This window comes from Rhamphochromis sp. 'chilingali' (assembly GCF_963969265.1).
Source record: "Rhamphochromis sp. 'chilingali' genome assembly, chromosome: 2".
In the NCBI taxonomy this organism is placed as follows: domain Eukaryota; kingdom Metazoa; phylum Chordata; class Actinopteri; order Cichliformes; family Cichlidae; genus Rhamphochromis; species Rhamphochromis sp. 'chilingali'.
The window spans coordinates 33,932,466-33,953,710 of NC_137930.1; the positions used below are offsets into that span (position 1 = coordinate 33,932,466).

General features: G+C 40.3%; 1 protein-coding gene across 2 annotated transcripts; it reads left to right on the forward strand.

The window, feature by feature from the left end:
* Nucleotides 1–123: 123 nt before the first annotated feature.
* gsna (gelsolin a) lies at nt 124–21,189 on the forward strand. Of its 2 annotated transcripts, XM_080875879.1 has the most exons (17): nt 124–278; nt 8,140–8,336; nt 10,878–11,032; nt 11,546–11,707; nt 11,796–11,945; nt 12,025–12,114; nt 13,591–13,723; nt 14,047–14,351; nt 14,529–14,662; nt 15,316–15,406; nt 15,628–15,654; nt 17,261–17,431; nt 17,879–18,053; nt 19,527–19,648; nt 19,843–19,920; nt 20,040–20,100; nt 20,384–21,189. In XM_080875879.1, exons 2-17 carry the CDS (start codon nt 8,141–8,143, stop codon nt 20,551–20,553), a joined length of 2,220 nt encoding a protein of 739 aa, XP_080732005.1. In that variant the 5' UTR covers nt 124–278; nt 8,140; the 3' UTR covers nt 20,554–21,189. The 2 variants fall into 2 exon arrangements, with proteins under 2 accessions (XP_080732005.1, XP_080732006.1); XM_080875880.1 differs by lacking the exon at nt 15,628–15,654.
* The last annotated feature ends 56 nt before the right edge of the window (nt 21,190–21,245 follow it).

A 21,245-nucleotide genomic window follows, 5' to 3' on the forward strand; every position in this document is an offset into this window, starting at 1 on the left:
ATAGCCAAGCCAGTACTGAACCCCTAAATATGTAAGCAGCTATTACTTGTACCGGTTATTCTGTGCATCTTGTCCCAGCTACATTATACATAGACAGACAGATATGCAGCAGGCGGTGCAGCAGACAGGCGGAGAGGGTGTGTCATATAGTGAGTCCCGGGCCAGACCATAAAAAGCTGCTTTGCGCTCTGCTGAACTACCGACTCTGTGCTCCTGCTGCAGCTCAGGTCCACACCCGTCCGTCCGTTATAGACCCAGATCACAACCTCCGCGTTCAGGTAAGGTTTGTGTTATTAACCCACGTTATTCGAAGAAAATATGTAGCCTGACGCACAGATTGCAGGATGGTAATTTGATGCGTTATTTAACGCCCGTTAGTTCTGTCTGGATTATAGGTTTAACAGAGAGAGACTAACCTACAGGGTGAAATTACGGTTTTTGTTATACTTTAACCAATATTCTTCTTATCTAATAAATAGAAAAAGTGCTAAACTTAGCTTTTAATTAGCTATAATGCAAGGCAGTGTTGCCATATAAGGACAAGTCGACGGAAACCTGAAATGTTTCCTGAAAATGCAGTGTGGATGAAAACTGACGTCACACTCTGTCTGACTGTATTTAGAGTGACTTTCATGATGTGATGCAAAAACCCAAACAACATGTTACTATAGAAACATGCTGTTTTTCAGGATCTATGGTAGAAACTGTGAGATTCTACCTAGCAGTTTTGTATCCTAAAGCTGGAGTGTCGAACATATGACCAAAGGTTGGTTGTTGCAAAGCATGAAAATTACAGAAATCATTTAACAATTTGAGTTTTATTAATAAAGTGCACCGTTATTCATGGTGTGGTGTAGCTAATATCACTACACACAAACGCAGTATTATACAAAAAGTTTTACTGGTCTTAGATTAAAATGGGTTATGTATCACCCGTGGACTAAACTGAGTGTACCCGTCTGTCCTAAACACTAGTTACTGTGCTGTGGTTGCCACAGAAATGACGAAACAGTTATGAGCAGATCCGTCACAACATCCTCTTCGTGACAGTTGTAGCGAGCATATACTGAGTTCATCAGACTGTATGATGTGTGCAGAAGTTAGAAAGAACTGAGTCAGCTCCTCACTCCAGAGATTAAGTGGTGTCTGAACTACACCCTACTTCAAATTTATACGCCTTAAACAACAGTGTGCATGCTTTCTTTAGGGCTCATCTGGGGAACAACAAGAATGAGTGCATACCAAGTTGTGGTCAGAAGTTTACATACACTTATCCCGGGCATGAATGTTATGGTAATATTGGGCTTTCAATGATGTCTTTGAACTGTTCTTTTTCCAGGGTGGAATGATTGTACAGCATACATCTTTAATACCATTCAAAAACAAGAATTGGGTGCACAAGTTGGAATTTATTTTGGATTTCTTTACTGCACACAGAGTCAAAAGTATATATATACAGGTTCAAATATGTATTTACGCTCACTATATTTGGCTAAATGTCCCTTAGTGAGTTCCACCTTGACCAGATGTTTTTGGTAGCCATCAACAAGCTTCTGGCAAAAATTCTGGCTGGATTGACCAATACTCAGAACAATGGGAAAGTCCAAGGAACTCAGTGAAGATCTAAAACAGAGCATTGTAGATTTACACAAGTTGGGAAAGTCTCTTGGAGTTATTTCTAAAGAACTACAAATTCCAAGATCATCAGTTCAAACAATTGTATGTAAGTACAAGTTACTCGGATGTGTCACCACTTTGCTGATGTCTGGAAGAAGACCCAAACTGTCACCGTCAGATGAAAGGAAATTAGTTCAGATGTTCACGAATAACTCAGGACTCACCAGTTCATGGCAGGTTCAAGCCTGCCATGAACTGGAAACTGCTGGTACACCACCATTACTGTCCACTGTGAGACGAGTTTTACATCGCCATGGACTGACCAGGGGCCAACCAAGAAAGAAGCCCCTGCTCCAAAATCGACAGCTTCAAGCTCCATTGAAACTTGCAGCTGCCCACATGGACGAGCCACATGCCTTCTGTAAAAAAGTTTTATGTTCAGTTAAGAGAAATTTTGAGCTATCTGGCCACAATGACAAGAGGTATGGTTGGAAGAGTAAAAGTGAGGATTTCAAGAACACGGTACCAGTTGTCAAGCATGGTGGTGGTAGCATCACCAGTGGGGCTGTTTTGCTGTCAGTGGTGTTGGTACATTGCAGGAAATGGAAGGAATGATGAAGAAAGAAGATTACCTCTAAATTCTTCAACTTCACCTCAAATCAACAGCTAGACAATTGAAACGTGGTCACAGTTGGATGTTCCAACAGGACAATTGCTCCCAAACACACATGAAAACTGGTTTTGGAATGGATAAAACAGGCTAATGTTAATCTTTGTACAGTCTTATTTTGTGCAATAGATCATAAACATTTTATTTGTACTCAGAAATCATTTCATTGTGAAATTATTAGTGTTGTCAGCCTTAATCTCGCTAAAATGACGTTAACGCCATAACCGCATTAACGCGGCAAATCTCCGTTAGCGAGTTAACGCAGATCGCCCCATGCGAGTTGCTACACGGCGCTAACGCATTAACGAGCTGATGCCATGCAGCCCTCGCATGGAGCGAGCCCGTTAACGTTGACAGCACTAGAAATTTTATATTGTATATCAAACTTTTAACAGAATCTTACTTTAATGAGAGTACTGTGTGTCTTTATAGCAGAGCATTTTTGTATGCTAAATCTGCAGCGCCCGTCAAAGTAAGAGTGCCCCAACCACTGAAAGTGTCTGATACTTATAACTCATTGCAAACATGAACTCAATTAACAATTAATAACACTGTTAAGATAAGCAGGAGTGGATATTTTACCTGTGTAAAATAAAGGTCCTGTGAGATTTAATAGAAATTACACATTCCGGGCAGCCCCATTCAGTAGGATTAAAGTAAAATAATTTCAATAGCAGTTTTATTATTATAATTTGGCACTCAGTCTGCATTGTTGAGGCTCAAAACCAATAGAAAAAGACAACCTTTTATGTCAGAAAAGGCCAAGAGAGCTGTAAGCTGCTAAGTTCAGACAACCTGGCAGATTGACTCTGCATGAAAAATGAGAGCATGTCTTGTGTTTTTTAAATATCCATTTCCTGACCAGCTGCCTCTTGTGGTCATGCAGTCTAGTATTGACTATTGTCCCATTCTTTACAAAGTTGAGATTGTGTGTCAATGTTGTAAAGCATTGCTATGGTGGCTATGGATGGATGTTTGGCATTCAGTCACCGCAAAATTTTATTTTATGATTTGACTGTCAAATGAATCAAACACGACTAGGGATATCTAGGCTGCCTTCAACCACAAGTTAAAGTTAAGTTTAGATCTAGGTAATTTTATAAAATATTTTATTTTAAATGCCATTTAAATTAGACTTGTGAAAGTGATCATCATTGTATATGAATATATGTGAATACACCTCAAGCCCCAGAAGCCAGTCTTGTCCCATTAAGCAGCATTGACTTCTTGTAAGTCTTATGTGTAGCTCACAATGGCTTCTGATTTTTTTAAACATGCAAAGTTCTCGTAGTTCTTCCTCTAACTCTCCAATTATTAGCTTTGAATGATTTCATGGTGGATGTAATTATGTTTGTAGGATCATCAATATAACGGTCTGCTTACTTTTTAACTTCAGCTTTCTGCCTCATGTTGTCTTTGGGTACTTTAAGTGCACAGATGAACGAATGATTGCAAACTGCCAAGTTCCTGAGGCAGCAGTGCAACCACAATCATAATGACTTCTCTATAACTGATACATAAAGCAAACATTTTACTGTAGTTTTGTTACTGTGAAATTGACCACACAATATCAGGAATGTTCCTGTTTAAAAGTGTAAAATTGCATTGTTTGGGGCCATAATTGAAAAAGAAAGTAATGTGTAACACATTACTTGTTACTTAATTACTCACTGGAGAACTCACTTCATATGCGCACATACAGAGTGAAATCCCATCTTTAAAACTTTCTGCACATTACATGAGAAGAGAAGTGGTTACAGAGTTTTTCAGCTATGGCTACTCACATATTGATTGTTCCTGAAATAAGTTTCTCATATCATTTGACAGCCATCCATAAATCAGGGAGATTATTTACAAAGTCATAAACAGCCATTTTGATTCTCCTTGTCTTACACAGTGTCAACAGATGGTAGGGAAGCAGAGTGGCTATTACAGAGTCTGTACAGAGCATTATCTGATGTGTCCTGAACAAGCTACATGGCAGCTCAGCAGCCCTGAAGAGGCTGAAAGTGGCAGGCATGGAGGAAATGAGTCACCAGAAATACCCCCCCCCCCCCCCCCCCCCCCACACACACACACACACACACACACGCACACACACCATTCCTGAAGGAGGAATATTGTTTTATTTGGGAGAAACTCAGGAATGATATGCTGCCATGGCCCCCAAGAATCAAGATTTTCCAGATAACGCTATTTTGAGTTTGTTTTTGAAGAATGGACACCAGCAGACAAATCACAAGGGCTTATGTAACAGTTTATTTCTTGTCATATGAATCCAATGCTGTGACCTGCACAAGTTTCGAGTTTTCACTCGGGCCTCGAGCGAAGGCAGACACAAAAGAGAGGTTGGTAAGGATTGGGGGAGGGGATCAGATAACTGGAGCTGGAATGAGCTCTCATTCCCTGTTTGTTAGGAGGCAAAGGGGTGGTGGGTGGGTCCACAGATGAGGGGGTACAAACTGACTGGATGCCAGTGTGCGGCTGGTGGCAGACGCCTCCCTTCTTCAGCATGCCCGTGACTGACCACAGGTCATGTGACCGGTTCTATTTAGGCTGTGTTGAGTCAACAAACCACCGTTCCTTGAGTCACTTTATCCAGTGTGAAGCAACCCTGAATAGTAAATGACTGTTTTAGTCAGCTGCTGCCCCTCATACAAGCAAAAACATTTGTATTTGTAAGAGTCTTATTGTGCCTTAAACTTCATTCTCTAACCTTTTCCCCGTGTAAGTTTTCGTCTTCTTTTTTTCACCATTACTGGCTTTGATTCTTCAAAGGTTGCTCAGATGCTGAGTGTATCCCCTCTGATGTTTGCTTTATTAAGTCAGGGATCGTACCTAACTCTAGGATGAAAGAGCTCTGATGTGCAGGAGACAAGACAGAACATTTTTCTCCATCAGAGGAGAAGATCACAGTCACAGCCAGTCATGTTTATTTAGTGCCACAGAGATGATCATCTTCAGAATATGAAGCTGCACAGAAGTGATACTGTCTTTTCCACAAGTGGTATGTTTAAGAGGGAAGTTAGCCTACTCAGCAGCTACTAAATGAAAACCCTTCAGTTGTTAAGGAAACCTAGCTTTGTTTTCAGGTATGTTTTTGAGAATGTGATTTAGGAGGTAACCGCTCATAAAACTTGCACCCTCTACATGAGAATATTAAATGATTGTGTAATGGCCAGCTTGGGGTAAAAATATTCCCTTTACCGCTTGATTTCAAATTAAAGTGAAGCTGTTTGCAGATTTCTGGGTATGTTGGTTTCATTAAAGAAATGCTGTAGCATTGCACCAGATTTATTACCAGCTGCATGAGAGCACAGTGTTATTGTATGTCACTACAGTGTTTTGCTAGTTGCCAGGAAGTAGCCATCTTGGGAGGATGTGCTTGCTTCTGCACTTAGATGACTTTTGAAAATACATAATTGAAAAATATGAATCATCAGGTGTGTTTTGAGGATGCTATCTGGGCTCACTGATATAATAAAAATAGCTCTAAGAAATAACCAAACTTTTTTTGGGGAGGGAAATATCACTTTTTTTCTTCTTTTTCAACCTTTAGATGAACTGGCAGCAAGGTGATGATTAGCTGCTTAGCATAAAGAAAAGAGACACGCTTGGCTTTGTGCTATAATAAGTTTATGAAACACTGGGAAAGTGTTAAAAGAGAAATTTGAGGTCTTAGAGGGGGTGTTACAGCCTCTGGGGGTACAGGAAAACCTCAGTGTGGGAATAAGACATCAGGAAGTTACAACGCCCTGCATTTTTAATTTCGTCAGAGCTACGCTAGCTTCTTCCATTGCTTTAAATTATCATGCTAGGCCAGGATACAACATGCTACATGGAAGTGGTAGCTCTCTGAAACTCTCATCTAGCTCTCCATAAAAGTTGCAAACCTTCAGCTTTTCCTATGATATTTATGGAAAGAAAGCAAGAACGAATTCAAAAGGTACTGATGATATACACTCTCACTATATAGCCTGAACAACAGCATTACAGAAACTACTGAACTCAAAAGTTTGGTTATGTAAAGGCTGAACTGTGTCATTTTGATGTTCCAGACCACAGCAATAGATCTAAACAGGAATTCAGTAGGAAATTTGGCTGGCTCGTGTTTGACAGCTTAAGTAGAAAGACTGAGGTTAGCCCATGTGGTGATCCAAGACAGATAAAATCCAAATTAGAAATAGTTTCTGGGTCACTTTTGTTGTGAAATTGTTATGAAAACTCTCTACACTGTTTTTTATCAAATAAAACATATGAGAACTTTATGACCCAAGCCACTAATGTGTGTTGAAGCTTTCAGAAACTGGCTATTCAACATTGGTATCGTTAGTTAATTCTTCTTATGTGGCTAAAGAAGCATCATTTATGGTTTTTGTGACCGTCAAGCTTCTCACAAGGGGAAATCTACAAGGACTGTGTATAATGCTGTGATGGCATCGCCTCATGGCTTCAGATCTTTCCCGTCCAGCCAAACCTGTGTGTAGTTATGGAAGGTCAGGTGGTGCCTGGCCTCGTATGACTCCAGGAAGCTTCTGTTTTGACTGCATGTGTTTCACTGTGAAATTATCCGCCTGCTTTTCCATCTCAAACCATTCCTTAGCTACAAAGTAATGTGCACTGAGTTTGACATAAGAAGAGAGCACAGATGGGGGGGAAAGAAGCCCCACGTTTGTTGGCTTGGTTGCATGAATTCGGAGCCACTTTCCTCTTCCCGGGTCAATAACAGATTCCTGCCATGTTTGTGGGCAGGCGCCTGCCTAGAAGAATGGCCGATTCTTGCTTCAGTGTGCATCCAAATTGAAAGGCAGTACACGAGCAGCATTCCTGTGGAAAACTAGGTTCTGTGTTTGTTTTGAACTGCATGAACTCTAGTTTATACAGTTTTATAACATCTAAACTTGATATTGTAGTTTGGGTTAGAGCACTACTCCACTCCACTGCAGAAAAAATGTTACCTCTGTAGTGTTTATGTCGTAACAAGCAGCTGGTATAGGATGCTGTGACTGTGTGGGCTGTTGATCTTTACTGCAGAATTTGTAGCATAATTTTGTTTAAATTATTGCCTCGTCGTGGTATGAATTGTGTTGTTGGCATTAGAATTTTTTACCCAAACAACATAACAGCTGCAAAAAGTGAAAAACTATTCAAATTTTAACCACTTTTCTTTTTTTAAACAGGATGCCCCGCTCTCATTTTAGCATCTGAGACATCCGCTCAGGCGTTCCAGAAGGCAGTAGGCAGTAATCTAGTGTAGCACAGGCACCTACTTGAAACTGTTTGTGGGTGGCATTATGTCAGACATGAATGAATGGGTCTATGTGTGTGTCTGTGTGTGTGTTTATGATTGGACAGATGTCTCTGAGCAGATTTGTCCACTATGTAGTTATCTAAAGACACATTTAAAGGCTTTTTTAAACCCCTGGTTGCAGGATATACAAATAGACAGTTATACAGAAACACAGAAGTGTTTCTATTGCCAACCATCACTAACAGTTTATGATGATAACAATGAGTCATAACTGCCATGGCTTCCTCTTGCTGCTCTCTAGAGGAAATACCCTGAGCACAGTGGATGAATCACTCTGCTCTGTATTAATACTTAACTAGAACAAAGCTTTATCTTTATATTCATGGCAACCACTGAGCTTTAAGGGGAGTGGCTTTTATAGCTCTCATGTGGGCAGTGTCTGCTTCACTTTGTAAAGTTATTACAACCTCTGCAAGTTTTATTGGTGCAGTAGCCTTTTGACCAACTAAGTTTATTGTTTAGCTCATTGACCTGCATTTGTTTTTGGCCTGTGCAGTAGCAAAAGCCCTTAACTTAAGGTCTGTGACTTCCCTGAATGCAGGATGGCAGCGCACCACCCAGAATTTGAGCGAGCTGGACAGCAGCCAGGCCTCCAGGTGTGGAGGGTGGAGAACTTTGACCTGGTGCCTGTCCCTGAGAACCTGCGCGGGGGATTTTACACCGGAGATGCTTACCTCATCCTCAATACTATCAAACAGCGCTCCGGGAGCCTGCAGTACGACCTCCACTTCTGGTTGGGTGAGTGCCGTGAAAGGGAAATGATCTCTGGGTTATTACTCAGAGTCGACCATTATAACTGGAAGGGATACCATACAGTGCTGTTCTTTCTTTTGGATTATTCAAATGTGAAAGTAAACCACGAATATCACAGGTCACACTGAGGCTGAGCACAAAACCCCTAGTAGCACATGGGAGACATGCCTTTTTGTATTTGTTTCCATTGTGATGTGGCAAAAAATAAAGATGATCTCAGTTTTCCAGTGTGATCTTCTTTGACTTGCAAAGCAGATGAGGAACAGTACGAGGATGAAGGCCCTGGAAAATAATTTTGCCCGTTGTTGCTGCTGCAGTGGAGAGGCTGAAACTAGTCAGGACAGTGAGTCATGTGCCATAAAGCAACAGAAAGCCACATGGCTCATTGGCAAACAGTTTTATCAGATAATAAGCTGTATCATTTCTATCAGATTGTGAAACGAATGAGGGTTGGTGTTTAATAGTAGATGTTTTTTTCATGCATTTAAAACCTAATAAGGACTAAATGTAGATATTCTCAGTGACAAATGAAGTATGGAGATCCCTAAAAAAGCTGATTAGTGTAAAAGATGACCTTTTAAGCTAAAGTATTAGTGAACATGAGTTTGAACTCATAAACAGGATTATTATGAAAATTATTTTACTTTATTGCATATTTAAAATGATTCGTGGTTTTTGTAGAGGAGGTCAGCCTGATGTTAGTGAGAAGGTGAGCACAGGAGTCCAGGCAATCTTGGCCAGAGTGGAGAGCTGAAGTAGGAAGAGCAAATAAGGTGAGAGGCAGGTCAGCCAAAGAAGAATGTGACAGGTGGAGCCGCCCTGCAGATAATTGGTTTTGAATACCACGTGAAGACCTGGTGCACAGGTGCAAAGGAAAATAAATTCCTGGAAATTGAAATACCTGGAAGTGAGAACTAAAACGTAGCCTGACTGCATGCTATGAGAATTTGCCTGTTAAATTACAGTACAGCACTGTACTGGCAGCTGGTTGTGTCAGCTGTTATCTGTCACTAGGTAATATAACATTTACATAACGAAAGAAGACTTTGCTGTATAGATTACAGGTTTCCCTTTTCTAACACAATTAGCTCCTATTATACATAATATTCATAGAGATTTTATGATTTTACGATAAAGCTCTACATCTCCATCCACAGCAATAAAAATCAATCACAGATCATATTGTAAAAAACACACCTTTACCAGTATTCACAAAGAATTTGCTGTGCAAACTCTTGTATTTTTACAGGAGTTTGGTATAACCATTTACTATTGCGCACTATCATTTAGGATGCCGATCTGTTTGGCTGAGTGTGAAGTGAAAAGCCAGCGGGTGTTTTGGAGAGATGACCAGTCGGTGTCATTCCCAGATGCACAATAACACTCACACATGCAAACCCAAAACCGAGAGGGAGGAAAGGGGGAAAAAAGCAGAGGAAAGAGGAGGAAGTGCTGCCAGTAATGCAACATAATGTCTTACATTGAAGTGCTGAAAATTTAAACCGTGCATGCAAAAGTTTGTAGATTATTTCACCAACGACTTACCCAATACAGTTTAATGTATAACTATTTATGACGGTTTAAAATAAAAAAACCTTTATGTCAAGGGAAAATTTTAAAGCACTAGGAGCTTTACAGAGAAAACTAAATTAATTATATACTATATACTTCTTTATTTGATTAAAATTGGGAGATAAGATAAGATAAGATAAGATAAGATAAGATAAGATAAGATAAGATAAGATAAGATAAACCTTTAGTAGTCCCACACGTGGGAAATTTTTGGTCACGGCAGAAAATACAAGAGCAGTAAAAAATTAAGAGAAAAAGAGAAAAACAATAGAATAGAATAAGATAAACAGAATAACATACTATACGAAATAGAAAGAATACTATATACAATAGAATAAGTACTATACAAATAGAAAACAATACTGTACTAATAGAATAAAATACTTTGTTAAATAGGGAAAATGGGGAAAATTGCCCTGTCTGTGTGCACATTGCACATGAGGGAGACAGGGCAAAAGTTATAATTGTGTATTGGATGTGTCCAAACCAACATTGATGTTCTGGTAAGATAATCATCTTAATCACCAAACATTTTCATTTCCAATTTCAAATCCCAGTTAGTTGTCACTGTTTGTATCTGTGCTGTGTGTGTTGGTATTAATAATGGGAAATGGGTATTACTAGGTAACGCATTATTTACACTGCTGAGTCAGATTATTAATTTTATTTTGTTTTCGTAAGCTTGATTGATCTTGGCACAGACAGTTTACCAATAAGCAGGATGTGATGTAATCCACCCACATGCTGATGGACTACACTGTGTGCCCATAAATAAAACAATGTTACATGTATTAATGTGACCCGCTGCTGCTCTTACATATTGATCTCCTAACTGACTGAAGTCCTCACTGGGAGAACTGGTCAGACACAAAATATGGCTAACTGGGTTATTTTTCAGCAGAACTGTGAGGGCTGGATTTAAGATGGATCCCTTCTTTGGTTTCTCTCGCACAGGTGATTTCTGCACCCAGGATGAGAGCGGCTCAGCAGCCATCTTTACGGTCCAAATGGACGATTTCCTCGGGGGGAAACCCATCCAGTACCGTGAGGTGCAGGGACACGAGTCCAAAACCTTTCTGGGCTACTTCAAGTCTGGAATCAAATACATGGTAAGATGTCACTGTTGAACTAGCAGAAACATTTGAATTTACCTAAGAGGAATATGATAAATGATTAGAGGGGTGTGTTTCCTTTATGTTTTTGATGCTTTTAAAACCAGGCTCATGTAAAGAAATACTTTATATTTATCACATATTTTGAAACAGAATCTCAGTTCCTTTATTCGTTCACTGTTACATGAAACATCTGCTGTAAATTTAGATGTTTCACATGCATAGAAACAAATCCCCGTAGTTGGCTCCATAGTATACTGTAAGGTGCAAAAATAGAAGATTTGATCATTTTGATAAGGGTTCAAGCTATGTAAGTGAAATATTGATATATGAGGATTTTTCTATACAGTTTCTATGTGTATGTACGTTTTTGCCACAGATGTGTCAAGAGGGCAGTAAATTTGCAGAGAGAACAGGGCTCAAAAAAACATTTTATTATTTACAGTTGGAGTGACTTTACTTTCATTTATTTATTTTATTTCACTTTTAAATGCGACGCTCATATTGCAGAAAGGAGGCGTGGCATCTGGTTTCAAGCACGTTGTCACCAATGAGGTGTCGGTGCAGCGAGTGCTCCAGATTAAAGGACGCCGCGTGGTCAGGGCAACGGAGGTGCCGGTCAGCTGGGACAGCTTCAACACGGGAGACTGTTTCATCCTGGACCTGGGAGATGTAAATCTTATACATAGAGCTTATCTTAAAAAATGACTTGTAAAAGCTCTTCTTCATTCAATCCACTGTCTTTCCTTTCACCCCACAGGAGATTTACCAGTGGTGTGGCTCCCAGAGCAACCGCTTTGAGAAGCTGAAGGCTACTCAGGTTGCCAAGGGGATCCGTGATAATGAGCGCAGTGGGAGGTCTCGAGTTTATGTCTGTGATGAGGGGGTGGAGAGAGAGAAGATGATAGAGGTGCGATCAGTGCATTATGAGATCAAATTTAGGTCTTCAGGCGTCGCTTTTTTATTAAAATCTCTGCCTCTGTCCTCAGGTGTTAGGTCCCAAACCAGATCTACCAGCTGGAGACTCGGATGACATCAAAGCTGATGCTTCAAACAGGATGAGGGCTAAACTCTACAAGGTCAGAGCATGGATTTGTTAAGAAAAAAGCAACAACACAGAAACAAACATGGCGTTCACTCACTTAGAAACGTGCCTGGCACATGAGCAAGGAAAGTTTTTGTTCCTGTGTTTGTGCACAGGCTGATTATGTGGCTTCTTCAACATAAAAAATGTTGGTTGCTAGAAATGGGCCTCTAAACACCAATACAGAAACCTCATTATAAAAGGATAATAAAGTTATTTATGATGAATTAATATATTCATGATTCATTGTGAACAACAACAATTTACAAGTGACCACAAACGTTTTAGTTTAGTTCCAGAACGATGCACCCAAAGTACTAAAAATAAAGTAGATTAAAAAAAATGTAGTAAATGTTTTGTTAATTTTGCACATATATACACTCACACTTTATTAGGTACACCTATTCAACTGCTTATTAACACAAGTAATCAGGCAATCCAGACAGCAGCTGCATGCATCTAGGCAGGTAGACATGATTAAGACGACCTGCTGAAGCATCAGAATGAGAAAGAAAAAAGATTTAAGTGACTTTAAACTTTAAATATGGCGGGTTTGTACGAGTATTTCAGAAACTGCTGATCTGGGGTGATTTTTCCACTCAACCATCTCTATAGTTTACAGAGAGTGGTCTGAATAAGGGATAATGTTTGTGCTGAGAGAAAGGCAACAGTTACTCAAATAAGCACAACAAAGTATGCAAAAGAGCATCTCTGAAGAGACAATATGTCAAATCTTGAAGCAGGTGGGCTAGAGCAGCAGAAGGTCACACCACAAAGCCACAGTATACCTGAGATATATTGCTGACAATTCTTTATTACTAGTGTACACATCAACTGATGACAGCTTCAAGTAAGGTAACATCCCATGTCAGAAAGCTCAAATCATCTCAAAGTGGTTTCTTGGGCAGGCCTCACTGTACCTCCACAGTCACCATCATGGGATGCTGTCATACCAATCTATCTGCCAATAAATCTCTGAGGAATGTTTCCAGTACCTTGCTGAAAGAGTGTCCAAACCAGTAAAAGGAAAGTGTACCTAATAAAGTGACTAGTAAGTGTAAATCGATATAGTCCAAAAATACAAACTCCCTATCAGGAATACACATTTAGGTAATAATTAAGGTAAAACTATAATGTGTTAGAGAGTAGGAAACATTTTGTGGGTTATTTTAGAAAAATATAAAATTTTTCTAAACTAACCCCCAAAATGTTTCCTACTGCAGCCCCTTTTTTGTGATCATTCATCAGTTAAAATATAAAGTACTGAGCGTCATATTTCTAAGATTCATAGAGTAAAATTGCCAGCTGACATCAATTAAGAGACGTATCTTTTATAAAACCCTTGCTCATATTTGCCTGGCTTAAAAGATCAAGAGGAAGCAGCGTCTACAGCAGCCTTTCAATCTCCTGAAAAGCGGTACTTTTCCCTGCTTGGCAGCTCCTTCATCCTCCTTCCCATCCTCCCCTGCAGGTGTCCAATGCTACCGGAGCCATGTCGATTACTCTCGTGGCAGCAGAGAACCCTTTCGCTCAGAGCACCCTGGAGTCTGGTGACTGCTTTATCCTGGACCACGGCTCTGATGGAAAGATCTTTCTCTGGAAAGGTCAGTGCAGGGTGGTGCAGCGGACTCAAGAAATGGCTCTTGGCTGAGCTGCTGTTTTCCACTCTTGCAGACAACACAGCTGTCTCATATCGTTCTTAGCAAAAGCGCAAATACGTGCATTTCACAAAAGTTAAACTATTTACCTTCTCGTTACCAACTCTTCAACTTTCAGAACTCTTTTGTAATATTTATATTAGTGCTGAAGTCAATGCACCAAATGACCTTTCTCACCCAGGTTTAGAAATAATTTCTGGCCTCCTTTTTTGATTTTCAGTAACATTTCTCCATTTCGTTCTCCAGTATTTAATGTCTTTTCTCTTCAGGCAAAGACGCCAACATGGAAGAGCGGAAAGCAGCGATGAAGGCAGCAGACGAATTCATCAAGAAGATGGGTTACCCCAAACACACACAGGTCCAGATCCTGCCTGAGATGGGCGAGACGCCGCTCTTCAAGCAGTTCTTCAAAGACTGGCGCGATAAAGATGAGACTGTGGGCCTGGGTGTGGCCTACATCGCTAACAGCATCGCAAAGATTGAGAAGGTGCCTTTCGATGCCGCCACCCTACATGAATCCTCCGCCATGGCCGCCCAGCATGGCATGGTGGACGATGGCAGCGGAGAGAAACAGGTGGGGGTTTGTCATTCAGCTTGTGATTATGTGTCAGATTTGCTTTCAGTGCTGCCTGTGTGTGTCATTACTTTCCATTCCAGTAGGGGGAGCAGGTGCACCTTGAAATCTACAGCCTACTAAATGTGATTTTTTTTAATTTTACGTTTTCCATGTTATTCTTTTCCCCCCTCTTAGATCTGGCGTACAGAGGGATCTGACAAAGTCCCAGTGGATCCATCCACTTATGGACAGTTCTATGGAGGAGACAGCTACATCATCCTTTACAACTACTCTCATGGAGGGCGCCAGGGACACATCATCTACATGTGGTGAGACATAAATTTGTCAAGACTGTGGAACCATAATTAGAGTCTGTATCGTGAAGTTACCTGTCATCAGACTATAGCACTAAAATATAAGCAGCCGGCGTGGAGCTGGAGTATTATTTTTTTTAGATAATTAGCAGGGTCTGATCAGATTTACTGATTCATAAGCAAACATCGAGGCTGAGGAGTCAGAAATAAATTTGTAGGTACATTACATTTGTAAAGCACAAAGGGATTTCACACAGAAATTTATACATTATGAAGTTGTTATTTTGCACTCATCACATCCCCCTTTCAGAGCTAGTTCAGTCACTGGAGCTTAAACTTGTTGCCACAAATTTAAGTATCAGTCATTCAATACTATAAAAAGGGGGATATATTTTCTTTTTGGTAGCACTGAATTTAATGTAATAGTCACTGGAAATAAACAAATCATAGTTCAGTTTTTCACTTTTGTTTCACTGTGAAAAGTACGCGGAGGAAAGATTGAGAAGGTGTGAAGTTCAGAAAGTTCAGCGAGAGACACAAAGTTGATATATATTAGATTAATCACAGTCATAAATCTTATTGGTTGGGCTGTAAGCATATGCTGTGTCCAAGTCAGTTCCTCTTGTTATGTTTGAATGCTGAGCTGATAAACTCATCTTGTTTTCCAGGCAGGGAGCGGACTCCAGTCAGGATGAAATTGGGGCTTCTGCGATCCTCGGCGCACAGCTGGATGAAGAACTCGGCGGCGGTCCTGTGCAGGTACAACATATTGTTCTTTTAGCGTGCTTCTGGGTTTTTTTTCCATATGCTTATATATTATTTGATCTTCCCTGTCATCAACGACTCTGCTCACGTCTGGCTTCCTTAGCACGTCCTGTCTGACTTTTACATCCTTTCACTGTGTTCCCTCTTCCTCATGGTTTCCGTGCTGCTGCTCATTTCCTCACTTGCTTGGTTTCTGGCCTTTTCTATCTCCTCAGGTTGTTGGCGCTCCTATAACCACTCAGGTATTTTTCCTTCATTCCTTCCCTGCTCCTCATCTTCACTAAGGGACTCATGTGTTTCGTGTCCAGAGCCACAGCAAAAATAGAAGCAACAAGGACATATTCTCTTGATTCTCCCATTCTTTATAATTACTGGAGGGTATTGTGTTATTCATTTTTGAGAAGTCCTTTCAGGTTTAGTGACTGTAATAATGAGCTAAAGTGAATTTCAAATGAAAACGACTCGTTGAAACACAAACAGGACATTCCACTGTGGAGTTTCATGGGAGGCTCCCTCCTTCTCTGTCGCCAGCTCGGTCTGCTAGCATAAATAAGCCACACTACTTTTTTCCTTTGTCCTGAACTGATGTCACACCAACATTATGATGCCTTAGCCTGTCTGTGAGGCCTAAATATTCATGAGTGGCTCTGAACTCATACGAGTCTTTGGTCATTCACTGCTCACTCCTCGCGTGTGCATGTACGGCCTTCTTATTGTCCGTGTGTTGTGGCACGACTCTGTATGTGTTTGAATTTGTGTGTAGGAATCAGCAGCAGTCCCAGTTATTTGTCCTCATGTTCCTGATTCCTCATCTTGCAATTACCAAACACTTTTTGCATTTGCTCATCTGTCAAACTAAACTGAATCACAGGCTGTACTTAAGGATGAGCATAGCAAGCGTGATGTCACCTGTTGGTCAAGTTCTGGCCTGAAGCCAGAGTTTGAGCTTTTCTTTCACCTCTGTCTCATTTGAGAAATCGCTCCCATTGCAGGGACTTGTCAATCACGAGATGCATATGCTACATTAATAATGATAATGAGCATTATGTTATGTTAAGTAAGACTTGCTACGCTGTCCAAAACCTTGTCAGGAAAGTTTCTACTCAGGTCATAGCAAAGTCCCAGTGGATCCAAATTGAGGAGCAGTGCTGGTTTCTCATAGATTTTAGAGGCTTTTTTCACTAAGAGAAGTTGCCCCCTTCTGACCATTAAATAGAATGCATTTATAAGCATTAAGGAATTTTCACACTTGTATATACAGTCTATGAACTCAACTTTAATCTATCAGCAACTGCAGCAAGCCAAAAGCATCAAATGTCAAATATTTGAAGGAACAGCAGAACATAAAAAAGCATGTTGGCTTTCTATGTTAAACTTCATGTAATACAAATAGTTTCTCCCTGTAAACTCATCAGTAAATATTTATCTCTTCTCTGTTTGCCCCAGCAAGCTCAGGATTAGTGTAATGTGCAGTGCTTACTGAATTAGAGGAACCACTGACTGCAACACCTCAGAGTTATGACTGTTTATTACAAAAAACCGCAGACTGTTTTCGACATACCTTATCTTCACCGTGGTTACTAATATCACAGATCTCACTCTCACCTCAGGGTATGGCATGATTTGGCTCTGTGCTGCCATCTTGCGTCAGTGGTGGGAACTGCTGCAGACTTTTTTTCCACACCTTGTTGATGCATATTTCACAGGACACAATTAGGGAGGATGTGTCTGCAGTGATTTGGTAGCACCGCTTGTAACATCAAAATGCATGAGGTATTTTTCGATATGAATTGCTGTGACAACAACTTCATTAGATGCAGAGATTTAAATTCGGTATTTGTGTATCAGGTGAGGGTGGTGCAGGGGAAAGAGCCGGCCCATTTGATGAGTCTGTTTGGAGGAAAGCCCATGATTGTGTACAAGGGAGGAACGTCCAGAGAAGGAGGTCAGTCCGCTCCAGCTGAGACTCGACTCTTCCAGGTGCGCTCCAACTCTGCAGGACACACACGAGCTGTGGAGGTGAGAGGAAACGTCTCATTCATTACCTGAATTTAATCATTCCTCGATTATTTAATTTTTTTCTTCTCTCTTTTGCAAAACAGTTTCTAACAGATTTCTGAAATATTTGTTTTCTAATCTAATAAGCACTGTCCATTAACAATGAAGTAACAATTAGAGGTTTTAAAGGAAAGCAGAAGCACTTCATACTTGAAGTTTTTTTTAAGTATTCAGTAAATGGTTGAAGGGTATTTAAGAGGAAAAGGGAAAAATGCATAGTAAGAATGGAAAACACCGATGTCCTTTCCTTTAAAATATCCTCTCGAATTGGTGTTAGAGGGCATAAAATGTCAAATAAAGCATTATGCTAGCATGAATATTGGTAAAAATGAAAAACCACCAACACTTAAGAAGGTCAACGTACAACAGCTCCTCATGATAACTTGCAATATCTCTGTTTCTATGCAGCTTGACGTGCAGGCATCAAACCTAAACTCCAATGATGCTTTTATTCTGGTGACCCCCGGCAACTCCTTCCTGTGGGTGGGAGTGGGTGCCAGCGACACAGAGAAGCAGGGAGCTCAGCAGCTGTGTGACATCCTGGGCGTGTCTGTCTCCGAGCTGTCCGAGGGAGGAGAGAGCGGTGAGGAAACAGGATAAACACAGTTACCTCCACTATCATTTTCTCTCCTTTATTTAATTTTTTTGCTGCATTTAAGTCAAGCTGAAACCCAACAGCTGTTAACATACTCAGAACTGTATCTGTGTCAGCTACAAAGTGTGGTCTGGCTGTTAAAATAGCGCTTTAATGCGAGGCTAAATAGCTCCCTTTTTGTATTTCGGCTAAGCGCTTATGTTCATCCATATTGAAACAAAGCAGACTTGATTGCATCACCCCTTCTGATGTTGTCAGAAGTCTTGCTATTTGCTTTCCAAGCTCAAGAAGAAGAAACTCCCTGCTAACAGGTTCACATATAAAAACACCTCAGGCTACAACATAACAGATTCAATTTTTCATAAACACCCTGCTTTTGAGGACTGGCCTCGGCTGGGGCCTCGCAAAAGACAAACGAGAAATTCACCATTTTATTTCTGATGGTTGAAAAGATTTTCTATTCAAAATTGATGCTGTACTGTGCAGGTACCTGCTGTTTCACAGATGCTGGTTGCAAATTTACATTTACACTTTGTTTTATTTTGCTTTATTTTACCCTTAAAGGTGCTCTAACAATAATTTTGTATATTAAAAATTGATTAAATAGCTGTATAGCTGGAAGGGCAAGAATAATTGTAACAAAAACTACACAATATTGCAAACACCTCAGCAGGTCCATTAAGCTTTTAGCTCCTGGTTTGTTTCATTCTTTATATATGTTTACAGGTATTTTTTTTTTTTGGTCTATGGCAGGTGATGTAACAGCACTGACATTTTCAGTGCTCTTATCTCACCTGTAAACCACTGCTCACTTGACGAAAACCACCAGTTTCCACATGGGCAAAATAAAATGAATAAATAGCAAAATAAGGTTGCCCAACTAAAGTCTATGTGTGGGGAAACACTGCAATTGCACTTACCAGACACTTTATTAGGTACACCTATTCAACTGGTTGTTAATGCAGATATTTAATCAACCAATCACACGGCAGCAACTCAGTGCATATAGGCATGAAAGCATGGTCAAGATGATGTGTTGGAATTTGAAGCGAGAGCCAGGATTGGGGAGAAATGGGATTTAAGTGTCAGACTGGCTGACCTGAAATTTTCAGAACACATTTTCCCACATGCACATCTCTTATCCCACTGCCTCCCAGTGCAAATAGAGGAATTTGTGTGTGATGACAGTGAAATCACTGGAACATCTGTCCACTAACAGATACTTCTAGCAGTTACCTCAGTTAAAAATAGTGATAACCTGATAATGTAAACCAAGCATTTTGTTTTCTTCCCCATTAGACAGAACCAGGCTTACTTCCAGGTTTTATGCTAAACTAAAAACCTGATTTGGCTTTGTACCAACAAAAAAGGAACAGAGTTACCCAAATGTCAAACTATTGCTTTGCCCTCTTACAAATTCTGATGGTTGTAATAGCTTGAAGTGTTTCTGTCGTTTTACAGATCAGTTCTGGGAGGCTCTGGGTGGAAAGACGGAGTATCGCACCTCCACTAGACTCAAGGACAAGATGGATGCTCATCCACCCCGTCTCTTTGCTTGTTCCAATAAGACTGGAAACTTTATAGTACGTTTTCTTCTCCTGCTGGATTGGTTTTGTCCTATTCTGACTCGAGTTTTCAAGTCTTTGGTATTGCACGAGCATGTGCAGGATGTCAAGAATATTTCAAAGTACCTGCTGAAAACAGTGCACTGTGTCTTTATTTGTCGTTACGTGTACATAAAAATAAAGCCCCCTTAAATCCGTCTTCTTCTTCTTAGATTGAGGAGGTACCAGGTGAGATGACCCAAGATGACCTTGCCACTGATGATGTCATGATCTTGGACACCTGGGAGCAGGTAAAAAACAAGCTGACTGCCTTTGCTGTACTATATGCATTCAGAGCAGAATCAGTGCCCACAAAAAGAATAAACTCCACAATAAACCTTTATTTATTTGGGTTTTTTTTTATTCTTAGGTGTTTGTCTGGATTGGAAATGAGGCCCAAGAGGAGGAGAAGACTGAAGCTATGGCATCTGGTGAGCAAATATGAGGAGAAAGAACAATGCCATGTGGAATAGGAGACGAGAAATACAGCTGGCATTGCAAATTATCTAACACAACATCAATCATTAGATAAAAAACATTAAAACTTAATCAAAAAACAGAATGTATTTATTTAAAAGACATCATAATTACTGATACATGCATTAACAGCAAAGTGCCCCATAACTAGAGCAGCAGTGTCACCAAGAGTCAAAGCATAAAGCATCTTCTGCTACCCTTTTAATCCTTGTACTAATTCAAACTCGTCTTCCTCAGCGGTCCGTTACATCGAGACAGATCCGGCCAAGAGAGACCCGAGGACGCCCATTGTCAAAATCAAGCAGGGCTTCGAGCCGCCCACGTTCACTGGCTGGTTCCTGGGCTGGGACTACGACTACTGGACCACCGACCCTCTGGAGCGCGCTATGGCTGAACTGAACATCTGAACATTCCCTTGTTCCCACCTCTCTGCCCCGACCTGTCACCGTGTAGCAAGATCTTTTTTTTTTAAGCTACACGTGCCCTTTTCTTTTTTTAACGAATCACTGTTTTTTTTTTCACTTTGTCTCAAATGCTACTGTTGTGCCTTGAAACCAGTGAAATCATCCAGTACAAATAGAACTTCAACAGATACACAGGCTTTCCTTTAGGATTTGCACTACATATAGCCTCAAACTACGACTCTCATTCAAGGCGATTTTCCCATGTTTGACAATAAAAACCTGTTTACTAGCAAAATATAACAAACATAAAAGAAGACAGTTTAAAGTTTGGTTTTCCTGCAATATTACAAAAGCTACTGCCAAGAAAACAGCTTATAAAAAGCAATACAACCAATGCCTTAGAATGATTTCCTTGAGCTTACAGTAAGCTTGTTTTTTAAAGGGTACTGTCTTTATTGATGTTTTTGTACCTTTAGATGTTATATTTATTTTAAAATAATGCCACAGATTCTAACCCAGGAAGCTTGTGTTCTGCTGCGGTGTCTTTTAGTGGAAAACCACTGCTTTGCTTCTTTATTAGCTCCACTTTCTGTGGCAATTTCTAAGGTTTCCTGTAATCAATTCAATAAACCAAATTAAAATATACCAGCTGTTTTCTGCCTCTGCTTTTACAAACACTTAACTTCTCACACTGA